Source organism: Nerophis lumbriciformis, linkage group LG01, assembly GCF_033978685.3.
Source record: "Nerophis lumbriciformis linkage group LG01, RoL_Nlum_v2.1, whole genome shotgun sequence".
NCBI classification, from domain to species: domain Eukaryota; kingdom Metazoa; phylum Chordata; class Actinopteri; order Syngnathiformes; family Syngnathidae; genus Nerophis; species Nerophis lumbriciformis.
Genome location: NC_084548.2, coordinates 25,676,793 through 25,703,172, shown reverse-complemented (window position 1 = coordinate 25,703,172; position 26,380 = coordinate 25,676,793). Strand labels below are relative to the sequence as shown.

Genomic DNA, 26,380 nt, shown 5'->3' with positions numbered 1-26,380 from the left:
TTTTCAAATGTTCGTTCATAGCCGTTGTGCTGCTATGATAGGCCATTTCCGCTCGACACAGTGTGCATACAACAACTGTCAAGTGTTTTGCTTTTTTCGCTGTGCTTATCCCACACTTGAAGGGATGTACCAATGCTGAATGTGGCTTCTGGATTTCACTCAAAAGACCAGACCGTAGTTACTTTTTCCTTTTATTTTCCTTTAGTTTGCAACAGTTTTTCCAACGAAGAAACAGCTTCTTTTTTCTTCTTTAGTCTTTTTAGCAATCTTTAGCAGTGTTAGACTTTAGTTTCTTTAGCTGTCATTGGCTGTCTTTAGTAGCCTTTAGTAGCCTTTAGCTTCTTTAGTAGCCTTTAGCTTCTTTAGTAGCCTTTAGCTTCTTTAGTAGGTGAAAAACCTTTAAGGACAAAACACCACAAGATTAACATGCTGTAAAAAAATCAATCAATTATCAATCCCATAATTTACAATTATTAATTAGGCTATCAAACTCTTAACCATTAAACAAGTGCAAGAAAATGGACACATCTTTTCCCTTTAAGTTAAAACAGATTTTAAATAAATTGTCTCAACATAAATGCACCAAGATACATATAAAATACAATTAAACCCAGAAACACAATAGATAAATCAACAGAAAACCCAATATGCAAATACATAAATACCTAACCAATTAACCACCTATTTAGATACATATTTAAAATCCATATTCAATATAAATATATTATTAATTTAGCAGTGAAACCTCACCAGCAGCCAATGATCCAACACACTTAAATCCAACACTTTAAGTTGAGCGACTTCACCCTCCTGATGAAGCAAACTGCTCCAACATTTATCAAACTAAGCAAAGAATATCAACACTAAACAACAGTTACATAACACACTGTGTGTATTTAGCCTCCAGACTAAGCACGCTACATGCACACAACCCCCCCCCAATCTCACCAGCGCAACAGGTGCGCCACACCCACAAAGAGAAATATTAAATCTTACATACTTTTGGCACAACTCTTGGTTATCTGTAATGAACTAAACCTTTTTCCACTCTGCGCTGGCGTCTTTTGTACTCCTTGATTTGACAAAGCTGTCTAATTACTGGGCTCGCGCACCAGCAGATGAGACGGGAGCGCGCCGCGTTATACCTGCGCGTGAACGTAAACTGATCGGCTCTGATTTTATAAGCCGACTGGCCGAAATAATGCCGAATTATATACATTTCCTGGGGTTGCCTAGGTGAATAGGGATGCGGATGTGCTCTAAGATAAAATATAATTTTATTAAGTGGGGTTTGGCTGGTTGCTAAACAGCCACGGTTGCGAGCTCGCGCGTCAGCTGACGAGACAGCTGTTTGCCGCTACAACATTATTAGGCCGTTTATTGAAATACTCCCACACTTTTGACGACTTTTGGCGTGCTTTTTTTCCCTCGCTCGCACCGCTCGCATCATCTGCTTTGCTCTCCGCCATGACGGCAGTGTGACGTAAATATGCGACGCTTCGACGCATAAAAACGGCGTCGACGTATTTACGTAACCGATGACGTCGACTATGTCGACGCGTCGTTTCAGCCTTACTTATCTGTATTACAACAATGAGGCTGTATTCCTTTCTGGACAGAGTGGGGGCTGTTTTCGTATTCAAGAAGTTGCCTCTTCCTGTTTGAATGTTAGACCAATTTGAGATGCCGGTATGACTGTATTTGTGTGGACTGGTCTCCTAAAGCTTTAGTAATACTTGATAATATTCCTATTCTGTCTTGATGGTCCTTCTTACTCTGTATGTATGTCATCTAAAGGATTTGGGATTGACCAGTGACTTTAATTCCCTGGGAGGTGTCGGAGGCAGATATTTACATATATCCGAATTTAAGTTGTACTTCTTCCATTTCTTTGTCATATTTGAAAACAGCTCGTGTTTTCCACTTCTTCTCTTGATGCTCTGTCAGCAAGCAAACTGTGTGTGTTAACCTTGAGTTCTTTGGAATGTATTATGGCTAGGGAGACGTTGTGCTTGTGTTATGGCTAGGGAGGGGAAGGAAAGAGAGGTTTTTGGCGTTGGGAAGACAGACCATTTTGGGAGGCGCGATAGAAGGTTCTAGGGTTAGACTGGTCTCAATCAAAATGTATATTGGCAAAGCTTTGAGAATATACAACAAAATACCTATTCTGTCTCTGGTGGTTTTTCAACTCAGCTTTAAGTGTCGGAAAGAACTTGGGGGCGAATTCTGACTTGAATTCCCTGGGAGGAACAACTGGTCCAAAACGCAACAAATTGGGGGCCCGTCCGGGCGACATGCTGAGAATTGGACACCTTTTACACTCTTCTGGACAGACTCACTAGTGGCCAAACAAAAACAAGGTAAGCAGAGCCTTTTTCTAAAATCTGCTTTAGGAGTCTGTCTTGAAGTATGTAAGTCAAACACTGTTTGTACCCCAGACACACAGTAGGTGTTTTGTACGAGACGGGGATGTGAGAGTGGACATTTTGATGGATTGATTGCATTTCTCCCTTGTCCGCCATTACATAAAAAGCTGTAAATAAGTGGTCATCTCGCGCCATTGTGTCTCGACTACCGTGACGGGCAGTTTCATTGACGAATAAACTAATAGTTGGGTGTAGCTCACCCTGGGTCATTGGTCGTCGCCTAAATGAGTAACGGGTTTGAGGCCCTTCGTACTGTACGATAAATTCTGAGTAACGGGTTTGAAGCCCTTCGTACGGTACGATAAATTCTGAGTAACGGGTTTGAGGCCCTTCGTAAGATAAATTCTGAGACAAAAGACACAATGGCTACGGAGTGTGACAGACAGGAATGTGATGGCGGTGGGGGGGGGGGGGGGGGGGGGGAAGAGTGTGATGAATGTACTGTTGTCAACAATGAAATTGGCAGGTAGAGTTTAAAAAGAAAAAGAAAAAAAAAAAAAAAAGAAAAAAGAGAGAAAAAAAAAAAGGAGAACGTTTGAAAAATAAGGGTTAAAAGGGAGTTTACAATACTCGAAAAGTCGTGAACTCAAACGTTTGGTAAATAAAGAAAAGTAACTGGAAGTTTTATGGTAAAGTGAAACGCAGAGAAAGAGCGTTCGTGCAGTTTTTTCCTTGTGTGTGTGTGTGTGTTGCTGGTTGCGTGGGAGTGCGTGCTTGTGAGTGTGTGAGTGCGTGCTTGTGTGTGTGTGCGCATGCTTGTGTGTGTGTGTTGCTATTGGTGACGGTGGAGTCAGCGGGGAGAGACGGAGGGGGGGATCAGGGTGAAATAGATAAGGACATGGCTCGAGCACAGGGTGAGAAATCTAACGGTTTAAAAGAAGGCTTACAGAACTTATGTGCTTGAGAATTTAAGAGTTTGACGGAAGTGAAAAGAAAGTTAGAGAAGAATTAGATAAGGACGGGCTGTCGCACTTGCGAGACGATTCAAACGACCCGCCCAGACTTTGACTAAGCCAACGCCCCCTACTCAAGTGCCAAGAGAGGGAGGTACTCACACGCCCTCTCTAAGACATCGGCTCGAATTCTTAACCCCTTCCTTTGCACGTCTGACCATTTTCCTCCGGCAGATGGCAACCTCGCGCGTGCATACCAGACATTGTTGACACATAAAGCTGCTATTAAGGGCCACTTTCAAAATAAGCATTTGGCCGTCACAGACATGCAAGCCATTGTTGACCTTGCTTTCCCACCTGTACCTCAGGGAGGGAACCTTTGGCTAAACACTTTAAACAAAGCTAACCCTGATATATACGGTGCCAAAAACAACACATGGCAGGGACATCTTATTCATCACATGCAAAATTGGACAGAGCAGGATGGTGGTAGAGTAACAAGGAAACAACTACTTAAATTACAGATCGCTGAAGATGAAAAGTTAAAAGAACCAAAAGGTCAAAGATCAGCTAGCGTATATTCAGCAGTGGGTGACCTTGCTTTTGAGTCCCAGCAGGTGGAGGACACCAGACGTGTGACCAGACGGTTGGACTCGGGTGGTGGACACGGTGCTTTAAGGCCAAGACAGGGTGAAAACTGTTTCATCTGTGACCAGCCGGGTCACTGGCAACGTGAATGTCCTAACTCCTCTGAACGAGACAGGCTCCCAATTGCAGCCAAAACATCATACAGGCATGGCAAAGGACGCCCAAGGCAGAAGCCCCAGCAGGAAATACAGACAGGCCCCCTGCTGGACATAAGTGTCAACGGACAATGTTATCAGTTTGTGATTGACACTGGTGCCACCCACTCATTTCTGAATGCAGAGGTACCAAAGAAACTGTGTGCTTCCTTTTTGAAGGTCGAAGGCTTCGCTGAGGTCACAAGAATGTTACCGGTCACCAAACCTCTTCCGGTTCAGATTGCTGGACTCTCGCTGAAGCACCCCTTCGTGGTTGACCTGCACACACCTTGCCTAATTGGTAATGACCTCCTTTACAGACTGTACCCTGACATTCAATATCGAACAGAAGGAACCTTCCTGGTGTTACCTGACGGCTCAACCACCAAGCTGCGACACCACTACCAAAGCTCCTCCATGAGCTCATACCACAGCCTGAAACACCAGAAAGGGCTGACATCTCCAACTGCTCTATCAGTGAAAACCCTGGCTGACTGAGATGCTTCCGTGTGTACCGCCACCCGACTCGCCTCATGTTCATGCCAGGAGGCCTTTGACTCCTTTATATTTATATATGTTGGAACTCAAGGTGTGGCTGCTCATGTTGACATATCTTTGCTACAACTAGCATAGTATAAGATGGACACAATTGCTGTCCCACATTGTTCCCTTGCTCTTTGTCCCGCCTACAAAACCAAAGACTTAGGTCCAATGATAAAACACGGCGTAGCTGCCACTCATTGCACCGACACCCCAAAACCACATTTTCTATTGTTTAAGTTTTCTGTTAAGCACATAGCTATGGGCTGCACTTTGGACACCCCGGCTGTAGGCTACAGTTGCTTATTACATACACACAGTCACCATGACAGAAGTCTGATAGAAAGTATTCAGTAACAAACGTGTCCGCATCATTCGACTTTCTACAACATGAGCTTGACTTAATTTGTTATTGTGGCCACCAGGCGTGGTGAAATGTCAAATTACTATTGCGAAAAGCATCCGCCATAAGGTTAGTGTTTTTCTAGTATTTGTGTCGATATAAATATAGGCATATTTTGAAGCTTTCACCATATTGAATAAGGTACATAAAATTTTGGATTTAGTTGAGTTTGAGTTATTTCTGATTTCGCTAAGGGGTCCCCTACCCTAATACCGCCCTCCAGTGGTCCACAGAGACTGAAATGACTTTCATTGACCTCAAACATGACCTGTCCTCCGCCCCTGCTCTTGCTGTACTTGACTATTAGCTGACCTTTTTCTTAGATGTTTCTGAAAGTGATAGTATTACTGACAGTCTCTTTTTCAGAAACAGAAGGGGGAGGAGGTGAGGGTGGATTCAGACTTTTGGATTCAGACTCCGTACAACAAAATAGCTTTAACAATATTCCTGTGGGGAAGAAGTTATAACTAAATTGTTGTAAGTTTGTAAATTTAACTTGAAAATAACGATTTTGCACATCGATAGTAGTTTAGTAAATCAATTTGGAATATGGAGGAGGTGAGGGTGAACCGTGTATAGTTTTTGACTTCATTGATATGATCAATCCGGTGAAAGGGAAAAGATACTTGCTGACTTGTGTTGACAATCACAGTGGTTGGTCAGAAGCAACCCCAACCTCAAAAGAGGATGCAGAATCAGTAATTAAATGGCTTGTGAATTAACTAATTCCCCGACATGGTTTCCCCAAAAAGATTAGGTCAGACAAAACACCCATTTTAAAATTACTCACTTAGCCTTGGTCGAAAATGCTCTTGGACTAGAACACAGGTTCGGTTTGGGGGTACCATCTTCAGTCCCAAGGTAAGGTTGAAAGGATGAACCAGAACATCAAAAACGAATTGGCTAAAATCTGTGCACAGACCAAATTGAATTGGATTGACATGTTGCAATTAGCGTTAATGATCATTCGAATGTCCGTGAATAAAACTGTTTTACCGCCCTTTGAGTTTTTCACCCTATGAACTGCATACAGGTCAGCCCCTTCCCAGGATCAACACCCCCCTGGAAGAAGGAATCAGCGTAAAACCAAAATGGTATTTTACACAAAATGCAGAATTTGTGTGCCAGTTCTTCTGTACAGATTCGAGGATGACAGCCCGCCACTCCAGATTCCCTTCCGTCCACTGAGAGGGTCAAGATCAAGGTCATCAAACGCAAGTTTACGGAGCCCAGGTGGAATGGTCCCTTCAAGGTCGTGGTACGGACGTCCCACGCCCTTCGACTAGCTGGTACAGGGGACACCTGGTACCACCTCTACCTCCGCACGCCCGCGGAGGAGCCTGCCACGGAAGGGGCCTAAAAGACGACGCTGAGAGACACCTCTCTCCGTTGAGCTGCCGTCTATCGTCGTGTAGATCTTCCAGATTTTCTACCTACAGTTACTCTGATCAACTCCAATATTGTATACCATTGATTGTGAGACCAGTCCATATGCTAGATGTTTCTTAGTTTTTCTTGCTTGCTTTCAGCATACTATTTGTGTCGTTACATTAAGTGAAAAGTTTGATGTTTATCCCCGTCTCGTTACCTGAATTACTCTGATTTTGATTTCTGAAAGGCAGGATGTTATACCCAGTAGGATTCCCTGACGGACTGGTGTTTGGGCTTGCTCTACTGACCTTGTGTCTCAATTCTTCCTTCCCGACGACAGTGACTGACAAGTGTCTTAGAACGTACGGCGGACTTGAAATAGACTTGGTCAAGGGGGACAGCAAGACTTACTTTTCTGACCTGTGTAGTGTGATTAAGTGCGAGGGGAAAATTAGTTCTTACCGTGCTAGTAACCTCTATTTTTTGTTACGACTCAAACCTGAACTATTGGTGTCGGATGCGGACAACATACTCTGGTAAGTGGTGCCCCTTATGGAAGCAGGTAACCCACTACACTGGGCCCTTAGACTACCATGACCCTTAATATGCCAACATACCTCCACAATTCAAAGTTATTCTGAGAGGGATGACCTTTCAGAGGAACTTTATTGGTCCCAGAACCCCCTTTCCCCTACAATTGCCAGAACAGGTGTTATACCTAGTCCCTTTTATGTTGTTTTGAGGGTTTACCAGACAGGTACAGACCCTAAAGGAATTATTAAAATTAATGTCCTTGAGAGGGCGTTAACTACCTCTGCCCCCTTGAAGACCTGGTAGCTTTGACCTTAGGAGCAGGTGCAGGCAACCTGTGGCTTAGGTGGATGACTAGCATGGCTAAGAGCCAAGACCTGGGTGACTGTGTTGCTTGTTCCGCTGGACGTCCCTTTCCCCACACTTACCCCGCCCCTTTTAAGTTGACTGACACTAATGGCTCAGACTGTCTTATCTCCTTGTTTTCTGAACCCACACCGCCAGGTTGTGATTTGTTGGTTAGTGTGCACCCTCCTGTTGACAATTTCACCCGACTTCTTCCCTTTGTGGCCTAAAAGCTGAAATACACGTGTTTTCAATTTACAGGACCCCCTTCATCCCCCTACAAATTGGGTGACATTACCCCCTCCTGGTGCACCACCCTGATAGATGGCTCAAGGATAGGCCCTTGGGCACGAGCTGACTTATTCTGGTATTGTGGAGAGCACAGATTGTACATTAGAATCCCGACGTCAGCCGTTGGGCTTTGTGCTATGATTAGACTGGTGACCCCAGTCACCCTAGACGGTACCAAATTAACACCCCTTGGAACTCCTGTTTCAGCGGTCTCTAACTTCCCGCAGAGGACGCCATGTTTTATCTCGGAGGAGTGTAACGGGCTCCTTTGATTTGATGAGAAACCCTGAGAGTGTTTACTTTGATGCAATTGGACAACCAAGGGGGGTCCCACCACAACATAAATTGTGGTGTGAATCCTGTGCAGGTTTCGAGAACCTTCCTATAATTGGTGCTATTTTCCCTGTGACTGCTACTAAAAATGTAGAACGCATTAACTATGTTTTTTATAATCTGTTGAGACTGACCAACCTGACTCGTGATGCTGTTGAGGGGCTTGCTGAACAACCTGGGTTTGCTATGTCACTGAAGGGGGTCTGGCAAAGTGGTGACTTTCGAGAAATGCTAGTTTCCTTCCCTGAGAGTGACGACATTGACATAGATTCCATCCGTTTATCTCCCATGTAACTATGCTTTTAATTTTTACTAGCTTGCTCAAAGAGGAGCGTATTTTAGAAGTGTTGTACTAGTGATAAAGATCTTTTTAGAAGATCTGAAGGGGGAATTGTCGGAGGCAGATATTTACATATATCCGAATTTAAGTTGTACTTCTTCCATTTCTTTGTCATATTTGAAAACAGCTCGTGTTTTCCACTTCTTCTCTTGATGCTCTGTCAGCAAGCAAACTGTGTGTGTTAACCTTGAGTTCTTTGGAATGTATTATGGCTAGGGAGACGTTGTGCTTGTGTTATGGCTAGGGAGGGGGAAGGAAAGAGAGGTTTTTGGCGTTGGGAAGACAGACCATTTTGGGAGGCGCGATAGAAGGTTCTAGGGTTAGACTGGTCTCAATCAAAATGTATATTGGCAAAGCTTTGAGAATATACAACAAAATACCTATTCTGTCTCTGGTGGTTTACAGTACAGCCGTGTAACTGCTACAAACTGCACCTTTTAATGTACATTTCCATGTTCCTCATACTTCCAAGCCCTGTTTGCTACTCTTCCTGCTTGCCATGATGCGTCGATATCACTATTTGCTACTAGTTTGTTTTTTCACGGAGCTCTTCATTTTCTGTTCGCATTTTTTTCTTGCTGTCTTGTTTGTACCTATCATCTTTTTTCACATGCACGCTTTGTGTGTACCCTCACAGGTACAAAATTTAATATTTCTCTGAAAGTTATGAGAGTGGTCTACTTCTGCTCTTTCAGAACTGTGACACAGAGGAATGATGTGGAAGAGCGACAGATTTTCATTGTAAAATGAGGCCTTAATTAAAGCTCAACATCAGGGCTCCTCTCACACTTTTAATCCGCCAATCAATTTTCCCATCAGCTTCAAGGCTGAATCAAGCTCGATGTCTCTGCAAGCTGAACACCCATGTCTCTGTTGACAGCTGCATTTCTAGTTAGACCATCTGCATTAAGGCTGCATCACTGCCAGGTCATTTCAGGCAGTCTGATGAGCTCTCCATGATACATTACTTTTGAATGTAACCATGTAACCATGGCCCTAATGAGTCATTTATACACTTGAGAACAGGAAGTGAACAAAAGTGTTAGCAATTGCTTTGTAATGGAAAAGGGGAAGGATTAAATAAGCTCAGCTTCTTCCTACTTCTTTTCGAACATGTTGAAAAGAGAAACTTGAAATTGGGATGTATCATGTTGTAACTGTATGCATGTTCAAAGTAAAGTCAAACCATAACCATAACCACTTCCATACTTACACTTGGCCTTCAGACTGCAACAGTGGGGTATTGATAGTGCATCACATATTGCAGTACTTCTCAGTGTGGAAGAACTTGTGCACTCAAAAGGATAGTGTAAGTACAGAAGTGCACAATTTGAGACAAAGCTATGAGGGGCCGTTAGGGACATTATTCAGAATTACCTCTTACATACTCTACTGAAATGCTCTCCCATAAACAACTGAAATGTTTTTCTCTCACACATACTACTGAAACGCTCTCATACACACTACCGAGACCCTCTTATACACACTACTGAAATGCTCTCACATAAACAACTGAAATGTTTTTCTCTCACACACACCACTGAAATACTCTCTTACACACCTATGAAACACTCTTATACACACTACTGAAATGCTCTCACACAAACAACTGAAATGTTTTTCTCTCACACACACTACTGAAACACTTTTATACCCATTACTGAAATTCTCTCACATAAACAACTGTAATGTTTTTCTCTCACACATACTACTGAAAAACTCTCATTCACACTACTGAAACGGCTCCTGGACCCTTCGCACCAACAATAGATGTCCTCCTGGCTACGTAGTAGAAGGGGATGGAGTAACTTGAATTAAGGGCACTGCACTCATAGCAGTGGAATGTTGTGAAGAACAATAAGTCCCTCCAAGATTTTGTAGACATTAATAGTGATAGTTGTGCGTGTGTTGTGCGTGTGTATGGCCCTGCGATGAGGTGGCGACTTGTCCAGGGTGTACCCCGCCTTCCGCCCGATTGTAGCTGAGATAGGCTCCAGCACCCCCCGCGACCCCAAAGGGAATAAGCGGTAGAAAATGGATGGATGGATGGAGTTGTGCGTGTGTGTGTTTGTGTGTGTGTTTGTACATGTGACATCCGGGAATTGCTTTAAATATGTAAGGCACTTTGTGTTGCATTTGTTTTATGTATGAAAAGTGCTTTATTAATAAAGATTTGATTGGATAAGGTTTGATTTGAATGCTTTTTTTCAGCGTTACGCAAAACTACAGTTATGGAGAAATGGCATCACTTCCGGGTGTGATCCATATATGTTGATATGTTACATTACATGTACAATGATGTGTACGTTATATTTAAAATTAGAACACACAGAGCAGAGTATGCTGTTTTAACTGCCCATGAGTGTCATGTGAGCAAGCACGTCTGCTGCCGTACAAAATAAAAGCAAAACACGTAAGTAAATAACTTCATGTTCTGTCGTTAACAGTGTTGGGACTAATGCGTTACAAAATAAAAGTAGTTTCGGCGGTAACTAGTAATCTAACGTGTTATTTTTTATATTCAGTAACTCAGTTACCGTTACTACATGTTGCGTTACTGCGTTATTTTACGTTATTTTTTATGTAGTATCGGCTAGAAACGGAAGATCTGAGTGTGTTTTATTGGAGCGCTGCAGTGTCGTCCTTCTGAATCTTCTTGTGTCACAAGCCGGAGAAGAGAGACGGGTGTGGGTGTGGGTGTGGGGAGGGAGGGGTGGGTAGGGGGGGCGTGCCTGATCATGGCGGAGCTGCGTCGAGTTTGTCGAATATGTAGATATTCTCACTACTTTTCTTTTGTCGAGCACAAAGAAAATAATATTTTAGTTAAATGTAAGTTGTGTCTTGGATCAAAGATCCCACCTACTGCCCAAAACAGCAATTCAAATCTGCTGAAACACCTCCAAAAGCAACATGCTTCGACGAAGCTAGTAAAGAGAGACACAGACTCAGATGCCACTTTCTCTCCACCACCACCACTTAAGGATTAACTCTGCCTCTACTCATCATTCATCACTGAAGGTACACACACTCTGTCAATTCTCTTATATACTCTTTCATTCTAGACTTCTAGAGTGTTTGATTATCACATCAGTCTAAATGTGTATACTACTGCTCCCCTCACCTCCCAGGGGGTGATCAAGGGTGATGGGTCAAATGCAGAGAATAATTTCGCCACGTGTGACAATCATTGGTACTTTAACTTATAAAGTTCACAAACATAAAGAGGGATACTAGTGGGCCAGGCCAATCTTTCCTTTTCTCTAATCTAAAACTGGGGAAATGTGTAGAGTGTTCTGGGCTTCAGACATGATTTTGTTTCAGAATTCCTTGAGAAAAAAACGCCTGGTTAGGCTTTGTGTATGTAGTGTGTGCCTTCCTTGCTTTACAGCTATGTTGTTATTATGCTGTTTGTTACTTATGTATGTTATGTTGCAGCTATTTAAAATAGTTTTGTCAATTTGTTCTGGCCTGAAACAAATTGGCCCTTTGAAACAAAACTTTGTCTTTGTGTGTTGTATGTAGACCACATTGCTTACCAGAGTTCAGTGATGCAAATGCATGTCAAGATGATCAACATATTGTATTATTCTCCAGTGCAATAACAGTACTGAAATGAAGGCTAAAAGGGAATTAATGGGAGCTTTAAAAAAAAAGAAGAAAAAAAGAAGTAACTAAATAGTTACTTTTCACAGAAACGCATTACTTTATGGTGAGAGTAACTGAGTTAGTAACTGAGTTACTTTTGAAATGAAGTAACTAGTAACTGTAACTAGTTACTGGTTTTCAGTAACTAACCCAACACTGGTCGTTAAATAAGCTTTAACACATGAGATAATGTTGCACATTTATGTACGTGTTAGAGACAGCTGTGACTGAAAAAGCAATCAAAACCATTTCCTCTGGTCTTTGGGAAATGTTTTACAAAGTTTAACATCTAATTGTGACAAATATAGAAACATTGATTTGTTATATGTGTTCTCTTAAACTATTATTGGTAACATGCTGGCACTATGATTGATGTGTCTGTTATATTTATTTTATTTGATCTAAAGCAAAGGAAAAGCAGCAACTTCAACATTCAATACTTATTGCTCAGAAATATGCTGTTCTTGTTTTTAATGTGTTAATAACTTCAGCAATTTGTATGGACAATATGTTTTATTTTAGTATATTAAACAGACCACATATGCTAAAGTCTGTTAAAAACAATAAATTACTTCATAAAGCCACTTTTTCTTTGGTCACAATGTATATCATGTTTTATAATAATTTAATTCAAATTTAAATACTTCAGTTTGAGGGCTTTTCTCTGTATTTTTTTAAGGCAAGATTAAAAAATTAAATATTCAGATTGATTAATTACAGATCATAATTGGTAATCACAAATTATTTTTAATCGCTTGATAGGACTACCGTATATTTCGGATTATAAATCGCAGTTTTTTTCATAGTTTGGCCGGGGGTGCGACTTATACTCAGGAGCGACTTATGTGTGAAATTATTAACACAGTACCGTAAAATATCAAATAATATTATTTAGCTCATTCACGTAAGAGACTAGACGTATAAGATTTCATGGGATTTAGTGATAAGGAGTGACAGATTGTTTGGTAAACGTATAGCATGTTCTATATGTTATAGTTATTTGAATGACTCTTACCATAATATGTTACGTTAACATACCAGGCACGTTCTCAGTTGGTTATTTATGCGTCATATAACGTACACTTATTCAGCCTGTTGTTCACTATTCTTTATTTATTTAAATTTGCCTTTCAAATGTCTATTCTTGGTGTTGGATTTTATCAAATACATTTCCCCAAAAAATCCGACTTATACTCCAGTGCAACTTATATATGTTTTTTTCCTTCTTTATCATGCATTTTCGGCCGGTGCGACTTATACTCCGGAGCGACTTATAGTTCGAAAAATACGGTAGTTGGAATGGATGTGGTCAAGTTTCAGTGTAAACTAACAAGGCGGTAATAACAATAAAGTAACACAAGTTAAGAGTTTTGACAACATCTGTGTGTCAGACCTGCTGGGAGAAGCGCTGTTTGGTCTGGATCTGATAATGTTCCTCAGTCAGCACGCGGGGGGCGCTGGTGGCACTACCGGCCCGTGGAAGCGTCTCAACTTCCTGGATGGCCTCCATGGTAACGCTCTGTGGCAGCACCTGGAAGAGCGACGTCACGTACATGATGACACTCTTCTTGTCGGGATGAGGCACTGCCACGTCTAAAGTGAAAAGAAAAGGGAGAAAACCATTTATTAATTAAACATATACATACTGTACATCTATTTTTTTCTTGACAGCAAATAGTAATAGTAGTTTGGAATGAGTGTACATCAACCCTCTTTGACTGTTTTTATTCATAACATTTTTGCCATGCATATGCATAGATATGATCTTTGTTTGGTACATTTATGTTAGTTTTGTCATTTTGTTAACGTTGTACTCACATTTGTTAGATTAAATATTCCTTGGTGCACTTTTAACTTCAGTCCCCCTTTGTTGTTCCGGCCCAAAGCCAGCCGCATACTTGCCAACCTTGAGACCTTCGAATTCGGGAGATTGGGACGAATGGGGTGTGTTGAAGTGTGGGGGGTTTTTGTAGGGAAAGTGCAGCAGGTGTTTTCAGCATTGAGTAGTGCTGACAGGGGTACATATCTTGAAGTTAAAGCAGCAGTGCTTAAAGCATACGAGTATCATTTTTCTTCAGAACTTTGTTGTGAAAATCTCCTTCTGTGTCTTTCCATGACAACCGCGTTTCAGGCTCGCTGCTCTGGAAACAAACCCCAACCTCACTCCTTGATGCCTCATCTGAGCTGCTGTGACGTAGATTACCATAATAACTTGTATGTCACTCAAAAGCGCAGATTCCAACCATTGAAGTACTTTCTATAGTTCAAGACTCACGGTCATTTGAAAACAGCACTGCACATCATAATGGTGGCTACATTTTAAATTTTGGAAACGTCCTGTGGGCCGGAGTGAAAATCTTAACAGCCCGCAGGCCGTAATTTGCCCAGGTCTGGTCTTAAGGTGCGCGCATGCGCACTGCTGTCGTGTCCTCCAAACACCGAAAATCAATGCAGCGCACAGAATCCAAAAACTAAATCCAACCTAATTTCTATGACAAACAAACACACAACAATTCATTCCGTACCATTTTGCTGTGACAGGTGACATCAATTGGTCCCAACGGATAAAAAAATAAGACGTTTTAAAGAAGAGAGGGAGGTGGTCTGAATCAATAATCATTTTACTGGACTAATATCTAGCAATAATGGACAGTTTCTGCCGTAATCGAATTAAAACACATTTTATGTTGGATTTCCACGCACCCGCCTTCTTTCTTTTGCGCCAAAAGACGCACACAATTGGCTGAGTTATTGATGCGTTCACAAACACAAAAACAGTCGGACAACTCCAAGACCACACATTAACTGCAGCTGCCAGGTCGACACACTAATACAGTTCACAATCAATGTCAACAACAGCGTATTATGCGTGCCTGTTGCTGTTTTTCAGATTAATTTATTGCAGCAGAGTTAAAGGAGTTGAATGCTGCATGCTAACTCTTATTTTGGCAAAATGAACGGACACTACATGTACACCCAAACTCCACAATCACATTTCTGCCTATCCTAGTGTCATGTACAAAACCCAAAACCAGTGAAGTTGGCACGTTGTGTAATTCATTAAAAAAAAAAACAGAATACAATGATTTGCAAATCTTTTTCAACTTATATTGAATTGAATACACTGCAAAGACAAGATACTTAATGTTTGAATTGAGAAACTTTTTTTTTTGGGAAAATAATCATTAACTTAGAATTTAATGGCAGCAACACATTGCAAAAAAGTTGGCACAAGGGCATTTTTACCACTGTGTTACACGGCCTTTCCTTTTAACTAATGGTGCCCTCACAGATGTGTAAGTTACCCATGCCTTGGGCACTAATACACCCCCATACAATCAAAGATGCTGGCTTTTGAACTTTGCGCCTATAACAATCCGGATGGTTCCTTTCCTCTTTGTTTCGGAGGACACGACATCCACAGTTTCCAAAAACAATTTGAAATGTGGACTCGTCAGACCACAGAACACTTTTCCACTTTGCATCAGTCCATCTTAGATGAGCTCGGGCACAGCGAAGTCGGCGGCGTTTCTGGGTGTTGTGGATCAATGGCTTTTGCTTTGCATAGTAGAGTGTTAACTTGCACTTACAGATGTAGCGACGAACTGTAGTTACTGACAGTGGGTTTCTGAAGTGTTCCTGAGCCCATCTAATATCATCGCTTACGTGCAGTGATTTTTTCAGATTCTCTGAACCTAATATCACCTTTTTGATGATATTACGGACCGTAGATGGTGAAATCCCTAAATTCCTTGCAATAGCTGGTTGAGAAATGTTGTTCTTAAACTGTTCGACAATTTGCTCATGCATTTGTTCACAAAGTGGTGATCCTCGCCCCATCCTTGTTTGTGAATGACTGAGCATTTCATGGAAGCTGCTTTTATACCCAATCATGGCACCCACCTGTTCCCAAATAGCCTGTTCACCTGTGGGATGTTCCAAATAAGTGTTTGATGAGCATTCCTCAACTTTCTCAGTCTTTTTTGCCACTTTTTTTAAACATGTTGCAGGCATCAAATTCCAAATGAGTTAATATTTGCAAAAAAATAACAACGTTTTCCAGTTCGAACCTTAAGTATCTTGTCTTTGCAGTCTATTCAATTGAATATAGGTTGAAAAAGATTTGCAAATCATTGTATTCTGTTCTTATTTAAGATTTACACAATGTGCTAACATCACAGGTTTTGGGTTTTGTATTAAGAATGTTAATTTAAGCATAGTAATCATGAAATGCAGTTACCAGATTAGATAAATGCTGATAAAAAGTATGTAATGATATATTTTACAGACACAACATTATCCACTATATCCCATGTTTGCACTACAGCCCACATCTCATTGTGCTAAATGTGAATATTTCAAGGGGAACAAATCGTGATCTCTGAAGGGGTACATGTTTCAAATTATTTTACAGCAACCCCCAAGACATACAACATACAGCTTCTGAAAACTTTTTTTTTTTATTTCCATTTAGATTAATTAATCATTTAGATTAGAAAACAGTGTAATGTAAATAACTGCTGTTATTTGATTAATAAAACATTGAACTTGTTATGATGTCAGCTTTGGTACAGGTGTGATGCCGGGCTGGCGACAGCGTGCACGTCTGATGTTGCTCACATGTCGTCCAAGGAATGCTCAGGGAGTTTGAACGTTTGCTCAGACACATGAAAAATTAGAGGGAACATTGGTGGAGAACCTTTGTCAGTGTTTATTATCCAAACCAATATGTTCCACCAACATCCACATTACTGAAAACCCAGTCCACATGTTCACTGTTACCTTAGTAAGGTAGAGCCAGAGAGAAGAGCAGCAGCTTTAAGGACTACAGCCTACAAACTGGACATACGGAAATTTTTATAACTGCTGGAATTAGCTCCAGCTAAGAGCTAATAGCTAAAGCTTAATGAACCAGGTGATGACTAAAAACCTGGCTAGCAAACCAAGTCAAATTGGTAACACAATGGTGATTGATTTCTGTCACATCCAGCCTCTGTTTTCCCAGCAAGAAAGTTTCCTTCCACCATAACCTCCTCTGTTTTCAGGTCAACTGCGTAGTGCTTTGCAAGTTCATTTACACTGCTATCATCTGTGCAAAGTTCCCCTTTTTCATGCAACAACACTGTCCTTATGTGTTTGAGCCATCTCATGCTTATCAACAATGACTAAAGTTTTCTTCCACTTCTATTTTCAAACATTTCATTCAGAGTTTTTTTGTGTGATTCTAATACAATGCCAAAAAGTTGTCACAACTTGTGAGCGAAAAGATCTTGGAAGTGCAAAAATTGCCACACTCTCATTCTGTTAATATCCTGGGGGCTAAGCTGCCCTGTTCTTAAAAACAACCGACCTGTATCCAACTTACAGTTCTTAAGTAAGAAAAAAAAAAAAAAGTTTTTTAACCAAGTCAATTACTTTTTAAATTGAACTAACATTTTAAAAAGACATCAGTCTGGTTTCAGAATGAACCACAGTACCGAGACACCACTTTTAACGATTTTAAATGACATCAAGTGGAATTTAGATAATACAAAGCTCACAGTGTTGCTTCTGCTGGATCTTAGTGCTGCTTTTGATACCATTGATGACCATTACATTTAATTAAATAGACTTAGACACCTGGTAGGCCTCTCTGGTACTGTTTGTAACTAGTTATGCTCTTATCTCCAGTGTTGGGAGTTGGGAGTGTTGTTACAAAGTAACGCGTTACTGTAATGCTGTTAGTTTCGGCGGTAACTAGTAATCTAACGCGTTATTTTTTATATTCAGTAACTCAGTTACCGTTACTACATGATGCGTTACTGCGTTATTTTACGTTATTTTACGTTATTTTTTATGTAGTATCGGCTGGAAACAGAAGATCTGAGTGTGTCTTATTGCAGCGCTGCAGTGTCGTCCTTCTGAATCTCTTGTGTCACAAGAGGCACACTCTGTGTGTGTCTGGGTGTGGGTGTGGGTGTGGGGAGGGCAGGGGAGGGGGGTACGCAATACAACGTAAACCGTTGGCCAACCAAAAAGTAACCACAGAACACTATAGTGTTCTGTGGTTACTTTTTGGTTGGCCAAGCGGACGTGACGACAGGCTGTCCTCAATCAGGTCCGCACGGACTTGGAGGGGGCGTGCCTTAAGTCCGGCTGGAAATCTGGAGAAATTTGGGAGAATGGTTGTCCCGGGGAGAGGCACTGAAATTTGGGAGGGTTGGCAAGTATGAGATATTCTCACTTCTTTTCTTTTGTCGAGCACAAAGAAAAGAACGTTTTAGTTAAATGTAAGTTGTGTCTTGGATCAAAGATCCCGTTTACTGCCCAAAACAACAATTCAAATCTGCCTGGTTAGGCTTTGTGTATGTCACATGTGCCTTTCTTAGGTGAAGCCAGCTTCACAGCTATGTTGTTATTATGCTGTTTGTTACTTATGTATGTTATGTTGCAGCTATTTAAAATAGTTTTGTCAATTTGTTCTGGCCTGAAATAAATTGGCCCTTTGAAACATAACTTTGTCTTTGTGTGTTGTATGTAAACCACATTGCTTAGCAGAGTTCAGTGATGCAAATGCATGTCAAGTTGATCAACAGATTATATTATTCTCCACTGCAATAACAATACTGAAATGAAGGCTAAAAGGGCATTAATGGGAGCTTTAAAAAAAAAGAAAAGTAGAAGAAGTAACTAAATAGTTACTTTTTACAGTAACGCATTACTTTTTGGTGTAAGTAACTGAGTTAGTAACTGAGTTACTTTTGAAATAAAGTAACTAGTAACTGTAACTAGTTACTGGTTTTCAGTAATTAACCCAACACTGCTTATCTCACCGACAGATGTTTTTATGTAAGTCAATGTGAGACATGACATCAATTTCCACAGTTATGCTGATGATACACAGTCATACTTGCCAACCCTCCCGGATTTTCCGGGAGACTCACGAAATTCAGCGCCTCGCCCGAAAACCTCCCGGGACAAATTTTCTCCCGAAAAACACCCAAAATTCGGGCCGAGCTGGAGGCCACGCCCCCCTCCAGCTCCAGCGGACCTGACCTGTTTTCACGTCCGCTTTCCCACAATATAAACGGCGTGCCTGCCCAATCACGTTATAACTGTAGAATGATCGAGGGTGAGTTCTTGGTTTCTTATGTGGGTTTATTGTTAGGCAGTTTCATTAACGTCCTCCCAGCGCGGCAACAACACACAACAACAGCAGTCACGTTTTCGTCTATCGTAAAGCAGTTCGTCTGCCGTAAACAGCAATGTTGTGACACTCTTAAACAGGACAATACTGCCATTTACTGTACATGCATATGTGACAATAACATCTACGGCTTTTAGAGAGTGCAGTGCACAACGGCGCACACAACAAGGAGATGAAGCAGAAGAACGAGGAAGATAAAGCCATGGCGACGCCGAAAACGAGTAAGATGAAGAAATACGCTTGTAAGTTCCAAGCCGCAGCTGCGATTGGACCTGGATAGCCTCCGGGAAGAAGTAGTGGACTACCAAGTGCTTGGCAGTGAAGATCTTCCTCAGGAAGCAAAGATTGACCGGTTTTGGGCCATGCTAGGGAGAGATGGAAGATTCCAGACTCTAGTGCATTTGATGAAAGCACTTTTGTGTGTGCCACACAGCAATGCATCATCAGAGAGGGTGTTCAGCATGGTTAGAAAAATAGTGACAGAGAATAGAACAAGGATGGACAATTCAACCCTTAACTCAACAATGAGTAGATGAGTGTTATGTGTGTGTATATGTGTAAATAAATGAAAACTGAAATTCAAGTATTTATTTTATTTATATATATATATATATATATATACATATACTGTGTATATATATATATATATATATATATATATATATATATATATATATATATATATATATATATAAAATAAATATATATATAAAGCTAGAAATGACTGAAAGTCAAGTATTTCTTATATATATATATATATATATATATATATATATATATATATATATATATATATATATAAAATACCTGACTTGGTGAATTCTAGCTGTACATATAGTCCTCCCCTCTTAACCACGCCCCCAACCACGCCCCGCCCCAACCACGCCCCCCACCCCACCCCCGACCACGCCCCACCACCCCCCACCTCCCAAAATCGGTGGTCTCAAGGTTGGCAAGTATGTACACAGTTGTACATTGCCGTGTCTCCTGATGACACAGGACCAATAGATACCCTTTTTAACTGCATTTAAGATATCAAGTCAATGATGGCAGTGAATTTCCTACATCTCAACCAGGACAAAACAGAGGTTTTAGTTATACATCCTGAAGGCCTTAGGGAGAAATTTTTACCAAAATTACAAGATTTCAAACCAACAGAGTCTATAAAAAATCTGGGCAAGATTTTTGACAATTTGATATAGTACAAACAGAGGTTTTTATCATCTTAAGAACATAGCCAGTGTCCTTCCGTTTCTCTCTCAGGCCAACACGGAGGTGCTGATGCATGCTTTTATTTTCTGTCGTTTAAACTATTGTAATGCTTTGCTCTCTGCATGCGTGCTGACAAGGGCCAAAAGGGTGGGAGCACATTACATACATTTTTAAAGTCGCTGCATTGGCTTACCGTCCTCTTCCCGTCGCTTCAGGAAGTTTTATTATTAGTTTTCAAATGTCTTAATGGCCTTGCGCATGCTTATCTATCTGAACTGCTTTTACTGCATCAACACTCGCGGATCCTGATGTCCTCTGGCACTGGCCTTTTGTCTTTACCAAATACTAGAACAATTACCATTGAGGTGGCATTTAGCCACCATGGCCCTACCTGTGGAACAGCCTGCCAGAGAGCCTCAGGACTGAAGAGACTGTTGATATATATTTTTTTAAAAGGTTAAAAACATACCTTTTTATCAGGCTTTTAACTGATCTTGTAAAAGCCTTGTGTTGTTTTTATTACTGTTTGTTATTTTCTATCTTAATTATCAATATTACTACTATTACTCTCTCAAGATTATATTTGTATGAGCTTATCAATGTATTATTTACATTTTATTTTGACATATATTGTATCATATGTTTATCACAATTTTTTTAGATGACGTTGATTTAAAAGGTGGCGTTTTTCCTCAAACCCTCAGTGCCATGCCAGGTTTTGTTTTTGTTTTGTTATTGTCAGTAGTGCTGTGTGTGTGTGTGTGTGTGTGTGTGTGTGTGTGTGTGTGTGTGTGTGTGTGTGTGTGTGTGTGTGTGTGTGTGTGTGAGTGCGTGTGTGTGTGTGCACTTTATTCGTTTCTTTTCTTTTGTAGAACACACCGTGTTTGTAATTTACCAGTTTATAAAAAGTGCTGTATAAATAAAGTTTGATTTGATTTGACACCCCGCAATGGAGTCATGTGTTGCGCCCATGAAACCCCCTAAAAACATCTAAAAACCACCAGCAATACTCCTTTTACATCTCGTGACCTGAATATTAACCAATATTGTTATTATAAGCGCTAACGCAGAGGAACTACTTTTATTGGCGCCGTGATCTCAGCGGTAACTAGCTGATGCAGCTATGACATACTGAGCCGTTAAGCTGCTACATCGCCTCTGAGTTGGTGAAAAATAATTCTACATTAGAAAAAATGTCTTTCACTTGTGTAGTAGAAGGTTGTGGCCATAAACCGAGAAGTTGGTCAACTTTGACATTCAAATTAGACCAGGGGATGGCAAGAAAGACACAAAGGACACTGTTTTGCACCCATCTTTTTTTTACCTGCCTGAATATTATGATTAATTATTCATCTATATGGGAAGATATAAACATTTCATCAGTCAGCATCCCAGTGACAGCAGACATTGTACAGTAAGTGATTGTTTTATTATGTTCATAGTTTATATTCCTTGTTTTGCACTTAGCAATGGTGCTACTTGCTTGATTTGCTTATCACCCAGCTTCTAAAGCCTGTAGCTCATTATCTGTATATTCAGGCTTAAAAAGATGAGGTCCTGGATCATCATTTGTCCCACAGTAATTGTTGTTGGCTCTCATAAAGTCTGCCATAATTAGTATTAGTTGTTGTTAAAGAAAATAGCGAACGGTATGATGTGTCTGTGAATTTAATGTGCTGTCACATGTTTAAAATAACCAAAATACGAAAATATTACATGTTATTATAAATGTGCCTGTTACTACATGACATATATACATATATATGTGAATGTTTTTTAGAGTGCTTTATGGCAGCAATAGACGCAATGACGTAATGACTCCTATTACCTTCATTGTTAGCTGACTTTTGCTAGCGTTTATTTACATGTTACAATGCATAAAAAAAGAAAATTATATATGTGCTTGTCTCACATGAGGATTGTGAATGATAGGTACAATTCCAATAAATATGTCGTTTCCCTTTAAACTCTTTAGACCCAGAAAAATCAAGACACACTTTTCTGCATCGAAAAGTTATTAAGGGTGAAAAAATTGTGGCACAAAAGTCTAAATGTCCCAAAAATATTTCCATACATAAAATAAATATTTTATTTTTTCATTATTTGATCGTTTATGTTTAATTTTTACATTTATATTGAAGTTGGACATCATAATAGACATCGAAATCTGTCACTTGAGCATAACATTTTCCTGGTTTTAGCAATTTGTAAATTCTTAAAAACAAATCTGAAAAAGGACTATGTGAACAAAAACACTTCATGGGCCATTCCACCAAATCTGAGACATTTTCTTCCACAGAAAATAAAGGGCCAGATCTACCAAAAGAGTGTGTGTAACAAAACATGCAAACTTGATAGCACATACAATGCTGTTCTACTAAAACTGTGCACAGAGGACTGCGTCTCTTAAGTGAGAAAAATAAGGAGCACAATCCATTTATCCTGTCTGTCTTTGTGAATATGCAAAATATATGCTGATTATTAGAAAGCACAATACTGGGAGGGAAAATGTTAATTTGATTATTATTATTATTATTGACACACGGTATGATTTGAGAATACTAAAACCGTTGTGCGCCCGCTATTTTGTTTCTACATTTAGTAGATCTAGAAAGGATGTGCAAACTGCGTAAAAACACTGAATTTATACATTTTAAAACACAATAACTGTAGGAATGTAAAGACTGATAACAGGTAACAACAGGGACGTTAGAATGGAATGTCCATTTACAAAAACGTACCCAACATCATCGACATGTATTCATATCCATCCATCCATTTTCTACCGCTTGTCCTTTTTGGGGTTGCGGGGGGTGCTGGAGCCTATCTTAGCTGCATTCGGGCGGAAGGCGGGGTACACCCTGGACAAGTCGCCACCTCATCCCAGGGCCAACACAGATAGACAGACAACATTCACACTCACATTCAAATTTAAATAGGGCTGTATTAAAAATGCTTTGAGTAGTTTCTTGTAATAAATAATATTGAGTTAAGTAAAACTGCAGTTGCATGTTGAGGGACATTCGACATGTTGTAAACATGTCTCTATCTTACACCTGTGCTAAAGTGGGTTTATCCCAAATAATGTATTCATGATTGAATGTTATTTTGTAAAAATCCTTATGATTTTTTTTTTTCCCACTAGGCAAAACTCAACAGCCACAAGCAGGACAGACTAACTAGGGCTACAACAACTAATCGATTATAAAAATAGTTGGCGATTAATTTAGCCATCGATTCGTTGGATCTATGCTATGCGCATGCGCAGAGGCAATTTTTATTAATCTTTTTTTATTTAAAAAAAAAAAAAAAGTATAAACCTTTATTTATAAACTACAACATGTACAAACAGATTAGAAACAATAGTCAAAATAAGTATGGTGCCTGTATGCTGTTTTTTTTTTTTAATTAAATACTGGAAAGGATAGAAATGTAGTTTCCCTTTTATCCGATTATTAATTGATTAATCGAAGTAATAATCGACAGATTAATCAATTATCAAATTAATCGTTAGTTGCAGCCCTACTTCCAATCGAGACAAAGTTGCTGAATGCAGTAGAAGACGACATCAGAGAAGCGATCGTCTGACAATTTAGACAAACACTATCAAGTGATGAGGTGGAGACAGGCCTAGTTACACTGTTCCTTACACCCACCCACCCACTTCCGTCCTGCCGCTAGTCCTGGGAAACGCCCCCTCCCCTGGAGAGACACCACCTTAGCTAACAAACTTTCTGGGGGAACCACTGCATATTGACTTTGCAAATGACCAGACCCCCAAACTTTGACCAAAGCCACACAACATTGACCTTGTAGATAAATGGGTTAATAATACAGGACAATTACTAGACACAGAACACTAATCACTAATCATTCGTTAAAAGCAGATCTGAAAAGGTGTGTTTTGAGAAGGCTTTTGAAAGTGGGAAGGTCCGGAGCTGTCACGGATGGGTTTGGGAAGAGTGTTCCAGAGGGTGGGAGCAGCGATGGAGAAGGCTCTGTCACCCCAGGTCCGGAGCTTGGTTCTGAGTGGTGGGGAGAGGAGGTTGGCATCAGAGAAGCGGAGGCTGCGTGAAGGGGTATGGCGGTGAAGCAGGTTGGTGAGGTAGCAGGGGGCCTGGTTGTGGAGGGCTTTATGGATGAGGAGGAGGATTTTAAAATTGATCCGGTGAGGAACGGGGAGCCAGTGCTTTTCTACCTTCAAGGAACTCAAAAGCGCGTTGACACCATTTCCACATTCACACTGATGGCGGGAGCTGCCATGCAAGGCCCTAACCGCGACCCATCAGGAGCAGGAGCAAGGGTGAAGTATCTTGCTCGAGGACACAACGGACGAGGCGCGGTTGGTATAAGGTGGGGATCGAACCAGGAATCCTCACCCAATGGCGCCACGCCGTCCCCAAAATGACAAAAAACAAACACTGACTTTGTAGAGGACAAAGACAAAAATATTGAAATCTATAAAGCAGCAACACACACCCCCACAATATAAAGCAGAAACTGTCACACCCCACCTCAGGTGAAGGTAATGTAACCATTGTAAACCGGACATCCAAACCAAGGATGGCAAAGCATGCAATTGTAAACACTTTGCATTTATTTAAACCCCAAAGTGTCAAAAGGTGAACAACAACAACAACAACAACAAACCAAGCACCAACATCTCCGCAGATGTTTGGTGATGCATGGAGATCTGAGCTCCTGGTCAGGACAGAGATCTTTTTGTAAACACACCTTAAATAAACCATCACAAGTCTAGAAGTATTCACATAGTACTTCTAACACCCAGCTTTTGACAACCATAGTTCGGCCCAACTTGGGCCTAATCAGTGAGGGCAGGTGTGTTCACCTGCATCAAACACTCAGCCCCACCTTGACTCTCTTAGCCAGCAGTAGAGAGCCATGGTGAGTGACAGCTTGTCATTTGTTTGTTAACTGCATGTTTGTCACTGACTCAAGTGATTGGATGTGTGTTGTTTGTTCATGTTGTGTTCCTAACACATGTGCACTGCGGGGTCAAACTGTCACAGCAATGCAACACAAACACAATAGAAAGCAGCAAAAGCACAAAATTGAAAGCAGCAAAATACACAATTGAAAGCAGCCAAGCACACAATAGAAAGCAGCAGAATGCAAGTTAAAAAGACTAAAGTATTACTCACTGTGAACAAAAACGGTCCAGTCCCCATGTATTCATTAATTAATTTTTTTAAAATTCACTGGATCGTGGAAAGGCCATTAAACCCCGAAGAGGTGAAACTGGAAGAAAACTAACTCTTTAACAAACTAATTTGAACTGTTCTGGCAAAGTGTGTTCCGTGGGTCTTGCAATACCCAAAGCTTTAGGGCCTGATCTACTACAGGTTTGCATGTACTAAGAAAATAAAGAAAATAAAGGGCCAGATCTACCAAAAGAGTGCAAACTTGATAGTACACTCAAAACTGATCTATTTAACTTGTGCGCTAAGTATTGCGTCTCTTTAATGAGCAAAATAAGGTGAACAATCCATTTAGCATGTCTGACGTCATTAATAAAATGCAGAATATATGCTGGTCATAAGAACACCCACAATAATAGGAGGAAAAGATGCAAATATAACCAATAAGCACACGCAGTAAGAGCTATCAAGATTAAAACTCAACTGCGAGCGCTATTTTGCGTCTTTATTTAGCACGTCTGAAAAATATGTGCAAATTGACACAGTTTCACACGCGTCTGTGAGAAAGGAGGCGAGGGTGCTGCAGCACCATCCTACGTATGCTTCTCACCATAAATGGAAGGGAGCGCACACTCGCAATTAGTGCCAGCCTATCCCATAAGCGCATCTTTAACATTGAAACAAAAATGTTGTTTCCATTGTAGATGCACCGCAGCACTGTTTCTAAAATGCTCATAAGAAAATGGTACCTGTATTCTGCTTCAAACATAGCAAATCGCCATTGATTGATTGATTGATTGAGAAGTTTATTGACATCTTAAAGAATTGAATCCATGTAATGCTTTGAAAAGGCAAATGGATGGCAGAAAAAGCCAAAAGGCTTGTTTCCATTGTGGTCCATGAATCATCACATTTGATACATT

General features: G+C 40.6%; 1 protein-coding gene across 1 annotated transcript in view; it reads right to left on the bottom strand.

Moving 5' to 3' along the window:
* dmd (dystrophin) overlaps positions 1-26,380 on the bottom strand; it is a 586,555-nt gene that overhangs the window by 393,935 nt on the left and 166,240 nt on the right. The window contains exon 9 of the mRNA XM_061978041.1: positions 13,294-13,493. Coding sequence (XP_061834025.1) covers positions 13,294-13,493 — 200 coding nt within the window. The remainder of the gene's footprint in view (positions 1-13,293; positions 13,494-26,380) is intronic.